Source organism: Thamnophis sirtalis, unplaced genomic scaffold, assembly GCF_051295495.1.
Source record: "Thamnophis sirtalis isolate CommonGarterSnake01/CBP01778 unplaced genomic scaffold, rThaSir2_p1.2 scaffold_14, whole genome shotgun sequence".
NCBI classification, from domain to species: Eukaryota; Metazoa; Chordata; class Lepidosauria; order Squamata; family Natricidae; genus Thamnophis; species Thamnophis sirtalis.
In genome coordinates, this window is record NW_028261394.1 from 593,932 (window position 1) to 612,332 (window position 18,401).

Here is an 18,401-nt window from a genome sequence, read left to right on the forward strand (position 1 = left end):
AGGGACTGGCGGTGCTCGCCACGCATTTCTTTCCGCCCCCGTCCCCCTGTGGAGGATGCTGGGGGCGCTAACCAGTCATCCTTCCTGCCAGTCTCTCCCTGGGGAGCAGCAAGGGCCACGAGGGGAGGGCGTCTGCCCACAGCCTTCGCCCTGCCTGATCTGAGAGGCAGATGAGGAAATGAAACCGTGATCCCTCTGCTCAGAGCCAGACAGAGGCAAACAGAGTTGTTGTTTTTATTTGCATTCTTAAAAGAGCTGAGATGGCCCCACGCGGCATTTCCCGTGAACAGGACCCTGTCGGTATCACCCTTTCGAAACACCTGGAGGGTGAGGCTAAACAGAATTCAGGAAACAGGCTTTACATAATCCTCAAATAGAAAAAGAAAGACTTACGTTTTTCTCAATAAAAGCAACCTCTGAACTTGTTTCCAGTGGCTGATTTCACTAGTGAAGGTAATTACTAAATCATGATAAGTGGATCTGCTCCCAGGAACAAAACGCAGCCTGTTTTGGGAAATTCAGAAAGGCTTCCCTCAGAAAAAACATCTCAGGTAGGCAAGTATTATTCAAAGGTATTTATTTCCACAAACGTGTTTATGCACCTATATAGATTTGCACAAAGGATCCACATTCCTCAGTTACTCAGACCGTGTCTTCTTCCTGTGGGGAGTTCTGGGTACAGTAGTCCTGGATTCCTGCGAAAAGACCCGAAGAATTGGAGTCAAACTCCGTGATGCCTCCCTCTCTGGCCGGCTCCCACAGCCACAGGCAGGAAGGCCACAAGGTGGCTCTCGGCTGGCCTGGGAGGCCACTATTACTCAAAGGAGTGGCCTGTGGCTGAAAAAGACTGCGGCCCACGGAGATTTGCTGTCCAAAACAATGTTAAAAAAAAAAAAGGACGACGGACGAGGCCCCCGAAGGGGCTGAACTCACTTTGGATAATGTTCCTGCAAGACAGGGTGGCTGGAGAATGGGGTGCTTCAGCTAAGAAAGAGTGGCCTCTGTCACAGCTTTTTCCTGCTCGAGGAAAGGGGGAGAGGGAAGGTGCAGATTTAGTGAAATGCTCCCTCCAGTTGCCCACCAGGGTGCCTCGTCCACTTCGAGGAACAGGGATTCTCACTGCAGATCTGCTGCTTGGTGCCAAAAACGCACCAATGGGTTGTCTTACCTATTTGAGGGTCGAGAGGCATTTTTCCCAGGAGAGGCACATTCAAGGTGCGGCACATCATCTCTGCACCCCCCGTGGTGAGAGGAAATATTTGGGACTCTTTCTGTAAAAAAGGGGGGAAACCGTCACACAGGCTCCGAGATGTACCAGGAAGGAAGGGCCTGAATGTTTGTGCCACAGAGGGGCCTCCTCATGACAGCCCGGAGCAGTGAAACTGAGCCTGCAGCCCCCTCCAAGGGAGGGAACACCCCTCCCTGGCCAGTGGGTTGCAAAAGGCTCTCTGGGATTCGTAGGAGAGCCCTTTTGGAAGCTGGAGGCCTAAAGGGAGAAGAAACTCTTAAGGACTGGGTGGGGGTAACAGAATCTCACCGTGCAAGGACTGAACTCGGCAAGAATTAATTGTCCTGCTTAAAAGTTATTAAGAGAGATGTGACGATACCTTACATTTGGGGCATACGAAGCCGCTCATATTTTCCACCACTCCAATGACAGGGAGCTTCACCTTACGGCAGAAGCTGATCTCTTTCCGAACATCTTGGAGCGCCACTTCCTGTGTGAAAGAAAAGCTGACCATTAGCCCAGCTCTCCCGCATCAAAGCCGCCCTTGAAAGGAAAAAGTGGCCCACTGACCACAGTGCCCTTGAGGTTCGGCCCAGGGGGTCCTACAAGCATTGCTGGGGGAACTCCCACCTTGATCTCTACCTGCTTCTTCTGCCCTTCCTCTTCTCACGAGGCCTCCTCTCCCAAACCCCAAACGGCTGTTCCCCATATTATTTCCGCAATTCTGGCCGTATCTACCGATTCTCCTTCAAAACTGGCTCATTCACTCCCTGCTCTAATTGTGCTTCCCGCTTACTTGTATGCTTACAGCCCCACTGAAAAGCCATTTCAGTCCCATTACTGAGGTTCCGTATCTCACCTGTGGGGTGGTGATGATCACAGCCCCATCGACTCTGGCGCTGCTGAGGAACTGGACTATGGATATATGTTCATCTGAAGTTCCCGGAGGGGTATCTACAATCAGGTAGTCAATTTCACCCCAGTCCACATCCCGAAGAAACTGCTTAATCATCCCTAAAAATAATAACAAGAATAAAAAAATAAAGGGAGGAACTGGATCTTTGGGGGTGCCTGAAGTTTACCTCAATCCTGTGTCTCTGTGCTGCAATGTATTTGTCTTAATATATTTTCACATGGCCAAAATAGACAAAATAATTATCAACTAGTTATCAAGCTGTAGAATTAGAGCCAGTTTAATTTTAACTAAACTTGCGGAAGTTCCAGAAGCCGCTGCCATTCGGATGCAAATCAGGGGCTGGTTTTTCTCTGCAAGGGCTGAGAGACACAAACCGTTTTTTTTCGGTCCTCTCCAAATAACAGCATCGTCAGGGCTGCTCAGCAGAAACCCCACTGACATCACACCCAGGTTTTCTTCCACATACTAGAAGACAGAAGCACATACACAACTGATAAAATAAAATAAAAAAACATAGATGCATTATTATTATTTCTGTGTACGAAGCAGCTGCAACCTTATCACTCCCAGAGTTCACACAGAGATCAAGAGATCTGTATCTAGGCCAAACTTTTTCAGAAAGTAAATCTGTTTTCAGTCAGTAAATTAATGTAAGGGACTTCAGCACCAAAATAGGGGAATGTACTACAGGCCATCTAGTGTTTGCTTTTTCTTGGCTAAAATATATTCATTTCTAATGACTGGGATTGGCAATCAGCAGAAAAGACCAGAGTTCTCCTCACATTGAATTAAGAAATGGACACAGCCACTTACCACTGGAGACCAGCCGGATCCACTTTGATGAACCTGAAAGGAGGTTTGGAAATGTTAATATGAACATAGCACCTAGCATCACAACAATTTGCTATGGCTCTAAATTTGTAATTCAAAGGGACAGATGATTTATGATGATGATGATATTCACGTAGTTAGAAAAAACCCAATACATAAATTTCCCAAGACTAGATATTGGTAAGAGATTGACAATCAACAAGCATTCCCCCCCCCCCCCCGCCAAAAAAAAACCACCCAGGCGTTCTGTTTTAGAAACACGCCAGTTTGCTACAACAGAATTTTCTGTTCTGAGATAGACCTTTTAAATACATCGTATTATTAGTTTCAAAAAGAATAGAATAGAATAGAATTTTATTATTTGTATGCCGCCCTTCTCCGGGAGGACTCAGGGCGGCGAACAATTCAAGGGGGAAAAAGGGGAACATAAAAAACAAAACAAAATAAAAATAATAAAAGTAAACAACTGTCGCACAACATGTCGAGAGGGAGGGAACTCATCACCCCCAGGCCTGGCTTTGCTGGCTTTTCGGAAGGCCTGGAGAGAGGTGAGGGTCCGAATCCCTGCGGGGAGTTCATTCCAGAGGGCCGGAGCTGCCACAGAGAAGGCCCTCCCCCAGGTAATAGCCAGGTGGCATTGGCTGGTAGATGGCACCCGGAGGAGGCCAACCCTGTGAGATCTAATGGGTCTGTGGGAGGTAATTGGCAGCAGGCAGTCTCTCAAGTTTCCAGTTTCCAGGCCAGTTTCCCACTTTGTAGAACCACAAATCACAAATAAAGAGTGTCCATGTTACTTTATTTTTATCTAGAAAGCTGCATTTTAAAAAGGACTGCAGAGCAGAAGCAACACAACCATTTCTGACGTACAAAGCCACACCTGTTCTCCTTCGAGGCCCATGATTTTCGGCATGGATGGTCCACAAATGTCAACGTCCAGCACGGCAACCTGGCATGGGGAGAGACAGTCTGGATTTGCAATTTGCAAAAGGACATAATCACTATTTGCTATCAAGCAACATTATTTATGTGCAGCCTTCCTCACGAAGCCACCCCGAGAAACAGCTTGTTCCTCCTTGTCTCCAATATCAGGCCACTGTTACAACCACCTCTGCGAGAGAGAAAAACCTCACCTGTGTAGTTTCCTCCTCTGCTAATCCGTGGGCCAGGAGAGCAGTGAATGTGCTCTTTCCCACACCTCCTTTCCCAGACAGCACCAGCAACTTGTGCTTGACAGCTTTCATTTTTTCCTTGATTTCCTCAATAGCTTCACGGAGGGGGGAAAAACACAGAAAAAGCTTTAATAAAACATTTTGTATTTGAGGATGGAGGGAGTCAGATACGGTACGGAACACGGTCTTCCTCCCATGACGGAGTGGCGCTGCAATAGGCTTCGCCCCCAGCCTGCCATTAAGTCCCCCCCGCCCACCTCTTATAGCAATAGCACTTAAGACTTATATATTGCTTCACAGAGCTTCACAGCCCTCTAAGCGATTTACAGAGTCAGCATGTTGCCCCCTACAATCTGGGAAGGATGGAAGGCTGAGTCAACCTCTGGAACGAGCTCCCCGTGGAGATTCAGACTCTCACCACCCTCCAGGCTTTCTGCAAAGCCCTTAAAACCTGGCTGTTCCGACTGGCCTGGGGCTGATGAGTTCCTGTCCCCGCTCGAATTGTGTGGCTGTTGATTGTTTTTAAATTGTGGTGTTGTTTGTCCGTTGTCTTTTTTTTCCTGTTTGTATCCCCCCCCCCCCTTACTTGGTTTGTGAGCCGCCCTGAATCCCTCTGGGAATAGGGCGGCATAGAAATACAATCAAATCAAATCAAATCAAATCAAACCTTGAGCTGCTGAGGATCGAACCCCTCACCCACAGCTCAAAGGCAAATGAAAAAAAATAAGCATTGAGAACCCTGCAAGCTGCCATCAGGGGATCCTCCCCAATCTCGTTTCTCCACGCTTGGTTGCATAATGCCCGTATATCATACCTGGATCGGGACCAGCAGGTTGTCCCAAGGAACACAAACCCTGGTTGGGGCATCCTTGGCAAGCGTCAGCCTTGCCTGCTTCATTGCTGTCGGTGCCCGGACAATCTGGTGGGGATATGAAAAAAAGGAGAATATTCACACTGGAGGAAGAGGAGGAGGAGCCACAGGCTAGCCTGAATGGCAACAGGTGGTGGCTGAAAAGTTAGCATCGTTTTTTAGGTCAGGGAGAAAGAGTGTAGAGCAGTGTTTCTCAACCTTGGCAACTTGAAGTCCCGTGGACTTCAACTCCCAGAATCCCCCAGCCAGCATAGCTGGCTGGGGAATTCTGGGAGTTGAAGTCCACGGGACTTCAAGTTGTCAAGGTTGAGAAACACTGGTGTAGAGAGAGAGAAAGGCTGGATGCTATAGAAAAGATAAGCAGGATGGGGTGTGAGTTCCAGGTGAAAACAGCACCAAGAATGCTTGCCCAGCCTGGTTGGAAATCCACAGAAGGGGATTCCTTCCCTCCCTCCCTCTGGAAGCAATAGCAATAGCAGTTAGACTTATATACCGCTTCATGGGGCTTTCATCCCTCTCTAAGCGGTTTACAGAGTCATCATATGGCCCCCACAGTCTGGGTCCTCATTTCACCCACCTCGGAAGGATGGAAGGCTGAGTCAACCTTGAGCCGGTGAGATTTGAACAGCCGAACTGCAGAACTGCAGTCAGCTGAAGTAGCCTGCAGTGCTGCATTTAACTACTGCGCCACCTCGGCTCTGGAAGGACAGAGGACCTTCCCTGCCAGGCTCTTCAGGGGCCTTAAAATTGCTCTCCTATCACTCCCCACCACAGCCGTCTTCCCCCCCTCCCCAAGGTTCAAATCTCCCCCCCATGCTATCATTTCAAATGGACCCCAAAACCTGGCTCTTGGGGAGGGTGACTGGAGCCTCTTATTCTTCCTTGGGCCCAGCTGCTCCCCCCAATTGGGCCACCTGGGATTTTAGGGACTTCCAGCAATTTGCAAACTGCCCAGAGAGGCTGGACGTCCGGAAGAGCATAAATTTAATCAATTAGATTTTTGTCCCACCTTTTGTTCTCTCTCACACACACACAGCTGAAGGCTGCAAAAACGGCTCTCTGTAGTTTATATATTTATTGTTTATTAAATGTTTATGTCACCCGTTCCCCTACAGCAGGAGCTGGCTGGGGAATTCTGGGAGTTGAAGTCCACAAGTCTTAAAGCGGCCAAGTTTGAAGACCTTGAAGGCAGGATGGGCTCAAAGAGGGCGGCGCCAGCCGCTACTGCGGGCGCGGATTGGCGGAAGGTTCGCAAGGGGCAGAGCCTGACCAACCCGCGCCCCGCCCCGCCGCCATTTTGCAGCTGGCTAGGGAATTCTGGGAATTGAAGTTCACAAGGCTTCAAGCTGCCAAGTTTGAAGAGCCTTGCCCAACAGGGTGACTCTGGGCGGCTTAAGAGTTAGAAAACAAATAACTCGCCCTCCCTCTGCGGCCGCGTTCCCAGGCCTATCCAGGGGCTACGAGGGCGCCTCCCCTCGTCCGCCCGGCGCCCCCCTCCTCACCGTGAGGCCGCCCGTCGACTAGAGTAGGCCCGCTCCCCTCGGCCATAGCGGCGCCACTGCCGGAAGAAGAGCGCACTTCCGGTCATTGGAGACGCACCAAAAGGGCTCCCCCCCCCACGGTGCACCCGAAAGAAATCCCCCGGAAAAAGAGAACGGGCGATGCGGTTCCGGTTGGAGCGCGGAGGGAGGCTGGCGAGGCCGAGCGAGGGGAAAGAAGGCCGGCCCCTCTTTTCCGGCCTTGGTCCAGCCCCGCAGCGTGGAGCAGTGCGCTCCCTCAGCGTCCCCAGCTCTTTGGCTTGGGGTTATTCAGGGGGGCTGGGAAGCTGGCGGCTAAGGCCTGCCATTGCCCCCCCCCCTCCGAAGGGTGGCCCATCTCCCAGAATTCCCCAGCTGGGATGCCACTCGGGGAATTCTGGGGGTTGAAATCCAACCTCCCTGAGGTTGCCCAGGCTGAGAAAGCCTGGCTCAGGGCAAGCAGGGAGGCATTTTAAGCAGGCAGTGGGGAGGGGCCCCCTGCAGGGCCCTTTTGTGACACCAGCGCCAAGTCACAGTGCCAGGCTGGGCTGCAGGGACAGAGACCCCCCCTCCCCCCCAGGGCAGCTGAATTGCTTTGGGGCCTTGAAGGGCTGCCAGGGAGGTTGGTGACGGCCTGCAGCGTTTGATGGAATTCTTGGGCACCACCCAGACGGCCAGCTACTGCGGACCGAAGAAGAGCTGCCTGCTGCCGGAGGTGGCCCCCACCAGCCTCAGCCATGACAGCTACCAGGCTTACTACCTGCCAGGCTATCGCTACCTGAACTCATGGAGGCCCAGCCTCTTCTACAAGGTCTCTGCTTTCCGACCCGGTGATGAGGGGGCCGGGCGCCTCAGTGCCCCGTTGAGGCCCCCGACCATCCTGCCCTCGGTGAGGTCGTCCCTCTACGCCCGCTACAGTCCCCACGACTGGTACAAGGCCAATGCCGTGCAGATCAAAGGGTCGGAGGCGTACCGGCACTGGGCCGGGCGGCTGAATGCGGACAGTGCGCGGCTCATGCAAGACAAGGACCAGCTGACTCGGCAGCAGCAGGAGGATTCTGGGAAGAACCTCGGGCAGAGGCTGGCCGACATCGATTTCTGGCGCTCCGAGCTGACGTATGAGCTCGAGCGGCTGCTGAATGATACCCGTGCGCTGGACACTGCCAAGCGGCGCCTGGAGTGTGCGGCTGACGAAGCCCAGGGGCCTCTCCAGGCAAGTGTGGCACCCCCGGTGCTGTCAGGCTGCTATCAATGTGGGGTGCTGGAGAAAAGGGACTGGCCCCTCTTGTGGCCACCGCGGAGTGATGTCTAGCCAGCCGTTTCCCTGGTGGGAACTAAATTCTATAACATTCTCCTTCACTGTAACACTGCAGCAGCCTTCGAATGGTAGGCAAGCCCTTGGAAAGATAGCAACATACTTTTTATTATTAACCTATCCCTCTACACTAGGCCATCAACAGCCTCACAAAATGACAGGCAAGATAAAATGACCTGTGCTCTCTGCCAAAGGCGGTTTGCAGTGGAGATGTGGAGAAACACTTCCAAATTATAGATTCCGCCATAGAAGAGTGGAATCAGAAGAGATTAAAAATGCTTAGGTAGATTGCTTCAGAAATGGCAATTCTACTTTTTGTATTAAGGGCCAGAAGAGCAAGTTTCTTTTGAGCTCAGAAAGGAGGAGGAATCTATGCCAAAGCTTTGGAAGCAGTAAAGCCTTAACCTCTCTGCTGGTGGCAGCACCGGCTCAGTCTTGACTGGAAAGCAAGGCTGTGCTCGGTTGAAAAAGAAGTCACCGGGAGGGAGTCAGCTTGACTTGGAAGAACCTCTGCACCGGAGATAAATTCCTTGTGTGTCCAAACACACCTGGCCCATAAAGAATTTCTACCTGCCTATTTATCTAGTCCAGTGTTTCTCAACCTTGGCGACTTTAAGTCCTGTGGACTTCAACTCTCAGAATCCCCCAGCCAGCATAGCTGGCTGGGGAATTCTGGGAGTTGAAGTCCACAGGACTTAAAGTCGCCAAGGTTGAGAAACACTGATCTAGTCAGAACTCAGACTGTATAATTTTATATCAGTTTATATTTCTGAACTGCAAGCAGGTAGAAGAAGTCCTCCTGGAAACTTTGTCCGTGTGCCCAAGAATTAATGTTATAACAGTATTGTTGGTGCCTTTGGGTGAAATATCAGTTGTGGAAGAAAAGGGTGATAATTCCACTTTCTTGAGTGTAGAAAAGCAGGATTTAAAAACAATGTTATGCTAGAAACCTTAAGTGCCCTGCCCAAGTCAGGTTTGCTGTGATATTAAAACTGGCCATTTGGTGGCATGTTAGCTTTTCCCTTCAAATCTGTTCAGGACATAATATTGTTGACCCTAAAGTAGCCACAGCCAAAGTTGGCTTGAGGCAGGAACTTTTCATCCTCTCCCCGCTCCTCCCTCTGTCCCCTTGGTTATCTTTGCTCAACCCTTGGGGTTGGGGGTTGGGGAGTTGGTGCTGGAGCTCCCAGATTTTAGTTGCCAAAATCCAGACAACCACTGGAGGATAGCAAAGAAATAAAAAAAATAATCTATTGTGCCCCCCACCCCGAAGTTTTCTGCCCAGATCCTACAGTATAGCAGTCCATGGTGGTCCCCTTATTTTATTTTAGCTGCTTCTAGCTAGTAGGTTAGGAAAAGAAAGTGGGCTGCTTGCTGGCTTGTGGGGGTGGTCAGCCTTTCGGTTTGGAGAAATAAAGCCAAATTGCCAGTGACAAAAGCTTATAATTGGAAGCGTTAGCGGTATTCACCGATTTGTCTGGATTGCTCCTAGGTGGCCTTGGAATGTTTATACAATCGGGAGAAACGGATGGGAATTGACTTGGTCCACGATCCCGTGGAAAGGAATCTCATACAGGTATTGTAAAATAGTTTATAAGCAGTTGCCAGAAAGTAGCATTAAAATGGTAGGTTTTTTCCTTTTCCTGCTCTTCGTGCGCTCCCGGTTTGCTCAGGAAAAATAAGCAGACCGGAAATTGTTCAGAGCAAGAACGAATATGCTATCAGCTTGTTTGGAGATATCTGGTTGCATATCAGGAAGAGGGTTTTCCCTTTTCTTCTCCTTCTTCATTTTCTGTGTGCAGGAACTTTTTGTATAAAGTAAGTTGCAGTAATGTGAGATTAGTCCAGTGGGACGACTTTGCGAAAAACGCTTGGGGAACTGGGATGAAGAGATGCTTGCCCAGAAAACGGTCCGAGAAGAGGCAGCAGAGCCCACAGCTGGAAAGCGGGGGGGGGGGGGGAGAGGCTGAGGAGGGACCCTGCCTAGTTTCCCAGGTTGCGAAAGAGATGGCGGGAGAATCCTACTTCCAGGCTTGCAAAATTCTGTTGGTGTAGCTTTACCAATAAAGTAGAATGAGCTTAGTTGGTTGTGTTTTCTGTCTGGTATAAGGCGACGACTTCTTTAAAATTCACCAATTTCAAGAGGGCGAGGATTAGTCTGCAGCTGGTTTCCCACGTTTAGGCTGTGTTGGACTTCAGCTTCCATAATTCCCAGCCCCTGGGACTTGGTGAAAGATAATAACTCACAGCAATTCTATGCATGCTTCCATGGAGCTATGCCTCTGCCATATCTATTAGTACCTGTAATGCATGATGAAACTTTTGTCTCTCAGTTCAGGTTTAAACAAATAACTCTTGAGACGCTCGGTGTGTCGTGATGCAGATCTCTCAATCTGGAGTCTCCCTTGAATCATCTGATAAGCTCCACCTTAATTTAACATTCCTGCTGATAAAAATGAATGAGAATCGCAATTCCCAGCGTGCAATTGCATATAAATGTAATACAAGGATCTTTTTGTGCTTTAAATAAACAAGATGTTTTTCTGCGTATGTCCTGGAGGAAGGCCTCTCTGGAGCTGCTGCTAAATTTACACTGATTGTCAAAATATCACCAAGGCCTTTAATTCCCTGTTGTCGTTTGTTTCCCTTCCCTGGGCCTTTGCAAGGACGGAGGGCTCCACAAACCGCCTTTCCCTGGACTTTTGTAGGATCCCTGACCGGTGTGTGTGTTTTTTCTCTCCCAGGAAGTGGATTTGATCAGGGCTTGCCAAGAGAAAATGAGAAAGCTTGCAGAAAGAATCGACCAGCAGATGAAGTAAGCTTTGAAACAAGTTGGCTGCTATTTAAAGCGGGGCACGAGCTGGTCTGTCTGATCTACGCTGGGGATGATGCAACACCTGCAGCAGTTCAAGATCAGCATTATGGTTTGAGGAATCTGTAATGCGCTCTACATGGGGCTGCCCTTGAAGAGTCTTTGAAGACTCCAATTAGTCCAGAACGCAGCCGCGTGAGCGATTCTGGGTGCACCAAGGTACACCCACGTTACACCTATCCTCCGCGAGCTGCACTGGCTACCTATTAGTCTCCGAATCCGCTTCAAGGTGCTGGTCGCTACCTATAAAGCCCTACATGGCATCGGACCTGGGTACCTGAGAGACCGCCTCCTGCCGATTACCTCCCATAGACCGATTAGATCGCACAGGTTGGGTCTCCTCCGGATTCCATCTGCCAGCCAATGTCGGCTGGCGACTCCCCGGGGGAGGGCCTTCTCTGTTGCAGCTCCGGCCCTCTGGAACGATCTTCCCGTGGAGATCCGGACCCTTACTACCCTCCCGGCCTTCCGCAAAGCCACCAAGTCCTGGCTGCTCCAGCAGGCCGGGGGGAGCTGAGAAGCATCTACCTCCATAGAAATTGTGAATGTTGGTTTTGTTTTTAATATGTTGTCTTTGTCTTGTTCCCCCTTTTCCCTTGTCTTTTGTGAGCCGCCCGGAGTCCTCCGGGAGTGGGCGGCATACAAGACAAATAAATAAAATAAATAAATAAAATAAATCTTCTTTAGAATGGGTGGGGCCTTCAGCAAAGAGCAGCCTGTTCATTGGGCGGTTCTCCAGTAGCGAGAAGCATCCCAACTGGGGAGCACCCAGAGGGCAAACCGGGAGCAGCCTTCAAAGGGCTAAATCAGCATGATTGTTGGGGCGCCCTGGACCACCATCACCCACCCACATATTTTACTTGGACTGTCACGGTAGGCGGAAGTTCAACAGGTAGTGGTAGCAGGACCCCTTTCTCTCCGCTCTTTGGTCTGAAAGGAAAGTGTGAGAATCGGGAACTCAGCAAATGTAGGAAGGGTTTCTTGTCAATTGCAGTCGTCTTGTAAAAAGGGACAGAAGCGTAGCCTTAAAATTCCTGCCTTTTTTTCCCCCTCCCAGCAATCTGGGGATGTAGAGAAATTTCCTGTTCCTTTTCCTCGACTCCTTTAAATAATAATATTGGGAGAGAAAAGAAGGTAACCGCAGAAATCTTTCTTCCAGCCTTAACAGAGATGCCCAACATGCACTTGAGCGGGACCTCGGTGATAAAAGTTCAGCTCATTTTATTGACGAAAAATGCTATAATTTGAGGAATACTTCGGACAGCATCAACTACTACCATGGAATTGAGAAAATTGATGGAACGTAAGTACCGGACTTTCCCCTCGTCGTCATTTTAGGAGCCGCTGAATGAATGCGGGGATAGGAAAGAGCCGATCTCATGCAGTTGGCCAGAACTGGTTCATTGACGATTGGAGACTGGATAAGGCAGTGTTTCTCAACCTTGGCAACTTGAAGATGTCTGGACTTCAACTCCCAGAATTCCCCAGCCAGCGAATGCTGGCTGGGGAATTCTGGGAGTTGAAGTCCAGACATCTTCAAGTTGCCAAGGTTGAGAAACACTGGGATAAGGGATATCAGCTTTGCCTTAGAGAAAAAAGGTTAAGAGGAAAAAATCCTTTAACACATTTTTTCTAGACTGAAATGCATGTTAAAGGATTCCATATCCACCTCAGGTGGCTCCCCTACGATTTTAACTGGTTCTTACATTCCACGTGAAAGAGATCCACTTCTCCGTTGTGTGCCCAGAGCTGCACAGATCCACCAGTTGTCTTTGTTTCCTTCCCTGAGGCGTTTTTCACCATCCCATAGTCAGCAAGAAGAGGAATGGCCGCTCTGCCCTTCATGGAAGGCTCTCCATCCCACCGCCTTCTTTCCTGTTATTAGCACTGGGCGCTATGATTTTGGCCAGATTCCCCTGTCGCTCGAAATGTTCCTTTCCTTATCCAAAGCCACTCTGGTTCTTGCCTCGCAGAGTCTCTGTCCCTGAAACCTGGGCGAAGTTTAGTGATGACAACATCCGGTATTCCCAGAATGCCCGAGCCAACTCGGCCATCCTCTGCGAGGAAGCAAACCACACACTGGAAATCACCTCGGACGACATGTGGAAACAGTGGACTGACAGCAACTTGTCCTTTACCTCTCGCATATCAGAAATTGCAGACGCCAAGAACCAGCTGCAAGCACAGCTGGCGAAGGTAGGACCGTGTCCGATTTGCCGAGCCGATTTGAGAGCTGAGGTGGCGCAGTGGTTAAATGCAGCACTGCAGGCTACTTCAGCTGACTGCTAGTTCTGCAGTTCAGCGGTTCTAATCTCACCGGCTCAGGGTTGACTCAGCCTTCCATCCTTCCGAGGTGGGTAAAATGAGGACCCAGACTGTTGTTGGGGGCAATATGCTGACTCTGTAAACCGCTTAGAGAGGGCTGAAAGCCCTATGAAGTGGTATATAAGTCTAACTGCTATTGCTATTGCTATTGCTATTGCTCTGGGCTGACAGGATCTCTCTCATTCAGAAAAACTGTTGGAGTCTCTAGAGCAGGATCTCCAACCTCAGCAAATTTACCAACTCTTGTGGATTGATGGCTGAGGAATTCTGGGAGTTGAAGTCCACAAGTGGTAAAGTTGCCAAGGTTGACGACCTTGCTCGAGATAATGACAAAATAACAGCGTGCGAAGGGACCTTGGAGGCCATCTAGTCCAACCCCCTCGCTCAACACTCTGTTACTAGAAGCCGCAAGTGGAAACCGCTTGTCTCTTAGCACAGGGGGTCCTCATCTTAACGACCCCAATCAGGGCCAGAATTTTGGTTGCTGAGCAGTTCAGGGTTCCCACTCGCGGACTGGGACTCTGTGCAGAATGGTGGTTGATGTACGGAGGTGGAGGCTGTCTTGAGTTGGCCAGTCGGGAACTCCCTGTTCGGTCCAGCGCGCTGACCTTCTCTGCTTTTTTGCTCACGGAGACGTTGGACCGTCTGCTCTGCCCACACTGCCCTGTGATGTCACCGAAGCGGAGACAATCCAGCAGTGGGCGAGAGGAAGGTTCTGTGGGGAAACAAATGGTGAAGCTGACGAACGCTTTGGGCAACGTGGGCAGGCAGGCTTGGCATGAATGCGTTTCTTGTTCCAATCTCTTGCACGGCAGGAGGACAATCACAAGCACAAGGAGGCGAATTATGGCTTTCGGAGAAACCTTTGACAGTTTCTCCCCCATAACTTCTCCAATGAATCTGGAGCTACTTGAATTCGGATTAAACCAGTGCAGTTATACAGAGCAGGAAGATCCCTTTCCCACCCAGCTTCTTTCACTCTGGGTGACATTAGAGCAGTGTTTCTCAACCTTGGCCACTTGAAGATGTCCGGACTTCAACTCCCAGAGTTCCCCAGCCAGCATTCGCTGGCTGGGGAATTCTGGGAGTTGAAGTCCGGACATCTTCAAGTGGCCAAGGTTGAGAAACACTGCATTGGAGAGAGGCTAAGTGAGAGGCTTCCTACCGTGGTTTGAGTCCCTGGTGTTTGGTGGACAACAGGTGGTAGCATTTCATAGACGCAGGAGATCTGAAAGCCACCCTTCACCCTATGAAGAGGGAACATGTGGATCTCTCCCTTTGCTCCCTCCCCACTGCCCCCCGCCCCACGTGGAGCCAGAAGGGAACTTAACTGAGGAGCTCAGGATGCCAGTCAGCTCCTTGGGGTTTATGGATCCTGGAGGACAGGAAGATACCTTTGGATGAGCTATAGAAATCAGTCTAGAGCAGTGTTTCTCAACCTTGGCCACTTGAAGATGTCTGGACTTCAACTCCCAGAATTCCCCAGCCAGCGAATGCTGGCTGGGGAATTCTGGGAGTTGAAGTCCGGACATCTTCAAGTTGACAAGGTTGAGAAACACTGTCCTAACCACTGCTGGGAAATTCTGGGAATTGAAGTCCGGACATCTTCAAGTGGCCAAGGTTGAGAAACACTGCTCTAGAGCCACTTCTGAAGGCGTCTCTTCATTCTCTCTTCAGGATTGTTGACATCAGTGCTAATAAGATCACACCCTTTGAAATGATTTGAACTATTTTGCATCGTGACTTTTATATGTAGTGGTTTAGGTGTAGTTACGATCACATTGCTGGCAGGCAGGAAAGCTGGCTGGGCTGCAGATGCACATCCACTCCCTCCCTTCCTGCTTTTCCTTAATTCCTAATTTTTTTTAAAACAAGAGAGCAACAGAATTAGGACTTCGCAAATCACACCCATCGCAAACACTTTCTGTCTGCTGAGGTTCAAAAGTGGTTGAACGTTTGGTTTGAATTCAGAGTTCACACTCCTGATGCTGACGGGGAAGAGAACGGCCGGCTGCCCCGTCAGTTACGCTGTTTCTTAGCATGAAAGTCAGTGGGAAAGTCCGTGCCCCCCCCTGCTCCCCCCGAAGAGAGAATAAAGAAAGCAAAAGAGAAGCCAGGCAGGATCCGGCTTTGCGCTTGGTCCTTTTCCTAGGCTGAAGCTCAAGTATGAGAGCAGCCCCCACCCCCGCCCCCTGCCCTCTTTGCCTCTCAGCTAGAGGAGATCGGATTTCTCCTCCAGACGGGTTCGGCTTTCTTTAAGTGGCCCCTAGGAGGAAGCGTTGGGACTCTTGGCCCACCCTTGCTGAGTGCGCTTATTGTTTTGAGATCTGACTGTGGGAAAGTTAGGAGCTCGTCCTTTTTAATGACTCACGAAAACACTCAAGAGAACCAGATATTCATGTCACCACTTGGTTCATGCCCTCCCCAGGGAGATTTAGTATTTAGCATTTAATAAATTTATAGGCCGCCCAATCCCGAAGGACTCCGGGCGGCTTACAGAAAGTAAATTTTTTTTAAAAAATAAAGAATTTAAAAAAACAGAGGAAACAAAATTAAAAACCACATCATACACCCAATCTAGTCGGGGCTGGACCTCAATCATGAGGTCAACAGCCCCAGGCGTGCCGGAATAGCCAGGTTTTGATAGCCTTTCGGAAGGCCATGAGAGTGGGCAGGGTCCGGATCTCTGCGGGTAGTTCACTCCATAGGGCTGGAGCGGCAACAGAGAAGGCCCTCCCCCGGGGCCCTGTGTTAGATCCTGTGTTAGAAGAGCTCTTGGGTGCAGGACTGCTTAGGGGGCAACCTTCCATGCCTTCTGCACGATACCCATGTGCTTCTGTGCCCATTTGGGGCCAGCATTAATTCATAGAGGAGCCGGCACATCTCATTATATGGGAAGATCGTGGCAGAGGCGGCCCTGGGGCTCCAAGCAGAGCATGGAAAAATGGAGGGCCTTGACCAGCCTATAGGGGCACTTCCTGTCTTGCAGCTGCTACAAATCCGTGAAAGAATCTTGAATCTCGGCCACAAAGTTGTTTACATACTAAGTTTGTTTTGCTTGATGTATGCGCAGATATTTCGGCCGCGTTACTCACTTTAACTGAGAGAGATCAAAATGTCCTCATCCAGATTTATTCGCAGCCCAGCTCTGCCAGAGCGAGTGGAATGCTAAATTTTCCAGACCAATTAGCACAATATTTTTGGCCTGCTTGCTATACTGGGAGGCTGGACTCACTTGCCTCTGGGGCCTTAGAGCAAAAACGAAAAAGGGACCTGAACAAAAACGAAATGGGTTTTAATTAAAGTCAGTGTTGATCAATTAATTACAATGAATGTTCCGTCTGCATTTAATTATTTTCTCCTTCTGGCAAGTTAAAAATTGCTACCCATTCAGGGTCTCCAGGGATTTTCTTCCCAGGTTTTAAGTTTTTCCCCGATTAATCAATGAAACTTTTAAAAAGAGGGGGATAAAGTTGCCTTCGAGTGAAGCTTGATCCTAGCCACTCCATGCCTGTGTGCGTTTTTGGGGTGTGTAGTTTCCAGGTAATTTTTGTGGGAACAATGTGGAAGGGCAAAACTTTTTGCCGGATCCACAGCTGGCTTGAAAGCCAGAGTCCTCCTCCTCCTCACCAGAATGGACCGGATCATGGGGCTCTTCAATGGTGTCTTGTGTGAGGGACTACAGGAAGAGTGGAGCAGATAATACAAAACTGGACGGAATGGCTAATACTCTAAAAAACGCGATTGCTTAGAGCAATCCCAGCTACTTTAAGATGCACGGACTTCAACTCCCCGAATTCCTCAGCCAATGCAGAAGCCATTCAGAGTTGATTACTGGTGAGGAAGAAAACAGATGTATAGGTACGGGGTGCAGAATGCCATTGGGATCAAAGTTACATGTAGGAAAGATAATTTTGTAATTGAGCACAAGCTGAAAATAAGTCAGTAGTTATTAAATTAAGTCAAAGATCTTAAGCTGCTCCCACAGAGGCACAGCTGGGAGCTAAGGGCTTAGCCCTATTCTGCCCTGGCCTGAGCCCCCTCGGACGGCCGAGTGCTGTTTGCAGCACCACCTCTGACGGAAGATTGCGGGAAACTGAAATAGGTGGAATAATTTTGGATAATTCCGATTTGCAGGTGCTCATGTCCCCGTAGGAAGCATTTTTCTTTCCAAAACTCACGGATCTTTGCTTCCCTTTCCAGACTCTTCAGGAAATCTTCCAGACAGAAAACACCATCATGTTACTGGAAAGGGCCATCATGGCCAAAGAGTGTCCACTCAAGGTGGCCCAGACGCGCCTGGAAGCAAGGACCCGGAGGCCAAACATGGAGCTGTGCCGGGACCTCCCCCAGTTCAAGTGAGTGATGCCACGCTTTCCACGGCACCTCAGCCCTAGAGAGACGCTGCTGCTGCTGTGGCTTTAAAGGCGGGCTCGGCTTGTGCAGCGAAGCACAATTTTGGGAATCCGGGCTGAGTCCCTGCAAAGCCCCCTGGGTGGTTCCCTCGCCTGGACCGTCCTGAGCTCTGAGTGGCCTGTCTGGCTCAGGCGGTTTTCACATCCAACCCCAGGCCGGCCGGCGGCTGGTGCTTCTGATCCACTGCGGCCTCTGTGTTTTGGTTCAGGGTGTCCCAGGCTGAGCGTGAGCCAGGCTTCCCTTGCGAGTGGGGGGGGGGGGGGGATTAAATGCCAGACTTGGGCAGAGGCAGCCGGCAGGGAGCTCCGTTGCTCGTAAGAGGGCAGGAGGAGGAGGAGGGAATCCTCCCGCCTTGCAAGTCAGCGCTGCTTCAAGGCTTCTCCTTGTTGCTCTTCGCCTTGGCTAATTTGTTAACATCTTTTTAAGCACCTGGAACTGATCCCGTTAAGGGAGAAGCGAAACGCCAGCCGGTCTCTGCCTGCGCGTGCTCCGGCGCCTGGGGCTTCCCACTGGGGCTGCCCTCCCGGGTCCCAGCAGCTTCCCCCTCTGAGCCCCTCCTTTCCCTTCTTCCCTTTCAGGCTGGTGAACGAAGTCTTCACCATCGATGACACCCTCCAGACCCTGAAGCTGCGCTTGCGAGAAGCCCAGGACACTCTGCAGCTGCTGATCCTGAACAAGTCGAAGCTGGAGCACGACCTGATGGTGAAGGCCAACAGCCTCTTCATCGACAAGGAGAAGTGCATGGGGATGCGGAAGACCTTCCCCAGCACGCCCCGCCTGGTCGGCTACACCTGAGGCTGCAGCCGGCCGCCTTCCGCGCTCCTGTCAATCTGACATAAAAGGTTGAAAATCATGGGAGACATTTCTGCTCGTTTATTTTTTTCTAGCAAATGGAAGAAGGAGAAAGAAAAATTTAAAAAATCCCGTGAAAATAAACGTAA

General features: G+C 50.2%; 2 protein-coding genes across 2 annotated transcripts; one reads left to right on the plus strand and one right to left on the minus strand.

The window, feature by feature from the left end:
• Positions 1-220: 220 nt before the first annotated feature.
• NUBP1 (NUBP iron-sulfur cluster assembly factor 1, cytosolic) lies at positions 221-6,631 on the minus strand. Its single transcript, XM_087729178.1, has 12 exons — positions 6,518-6,631; positions 4,959-5,063; positions 4,106-4,239; positions 3,853-3,921; positions 2,958-2,990; positions 2,519-2,609; positions 2,088-2,242; positions 1,608-1,718; positions 1,169-1,271; positions 934-1,017; positions 603-695; positions 221-504 (listed from the first exon to the last, which is right to left on the minus strand). Exons 1-11 carry the CDS (start codon positions 6,561-6,563, stop codon positions 643-645), a joined length of 984 nt encoding a protein of 327 aa, XP_087585304.1. The 5' UTR covers positions 6,564-6,631; the 3' UTR covers positions 221-504; positions 603-642.
• Positions 6,632-6,881: 250 nt separating this feature from the next.
• Positions 6,882-18,351, plus strand: TEKT5 (tektin 5). The gene is made up of 7 exons (XM_087701711.1): positions 6,882-7,745; positions 9,340-9,423; positions 10,592-10,662; positions 11,879-12,022; positions 12,693-12,915; positions 17,248-17,402; positions 18,039-18,351. Exons 1-7 carry the CDS (start codon positions 7,179-7,181, stop codon positions 18,253-18,255), a joined length of 1,461 nt encoding a protein of 486 aa, XP_087557837.1. The 5' UTR covers positions 6,882-7,178; the 3' UTR covers positions 18,256-18,351.
• Positions 18,352-18,401: the final 50 nt, after the last annotated feature.

Bases quoted from the DNA above. Each gene is read 5' to 3' on its own strand.
- NUBP1 (XM_087729178.1), bottom strand. From the start codon at position 6,563: ATGGCCGAGGGGAGCGGGCCTACTCTAGTCGACGGGCGGCCTCACG. The intron at 4,240-4,958 runs GTATGATATACG...CCCTCCGTGAAG, and splicing joins ACCTGCTGGTCCCGATCCAG to CTATTGAGGAAATCAAGGAA. The intron at 1,018-1,168 runs GTAAGACAACCC...TTCCTCGAGCAG, and splicing joins GCCTCTCGACCCTCAAATAG to GAAAAAGCTGTGACAGAGGC.
- TEKT5 (XM_087701711.1), top strand. From the start codon at position 7,179: ATGGAATTCTTGGGCACCACCCAGACGGCCAGCTACTGCGGACCGAAG. The intron at 9,424-10,591 runs GTATTGTAAAAT...TTTCTCTCCCAG, and splicing joins TGGAAAGGAATCTCATACAG to GAAGTGGATTTGATCAGGGC. The intron at 12,916-17,247 runs GTAGGACCGTGT...TTCCCTTTCCAG, and splicing joins TGCAAGCACAGCTGGCGAAG to ACTCTTCAGGAAATCTTCCA.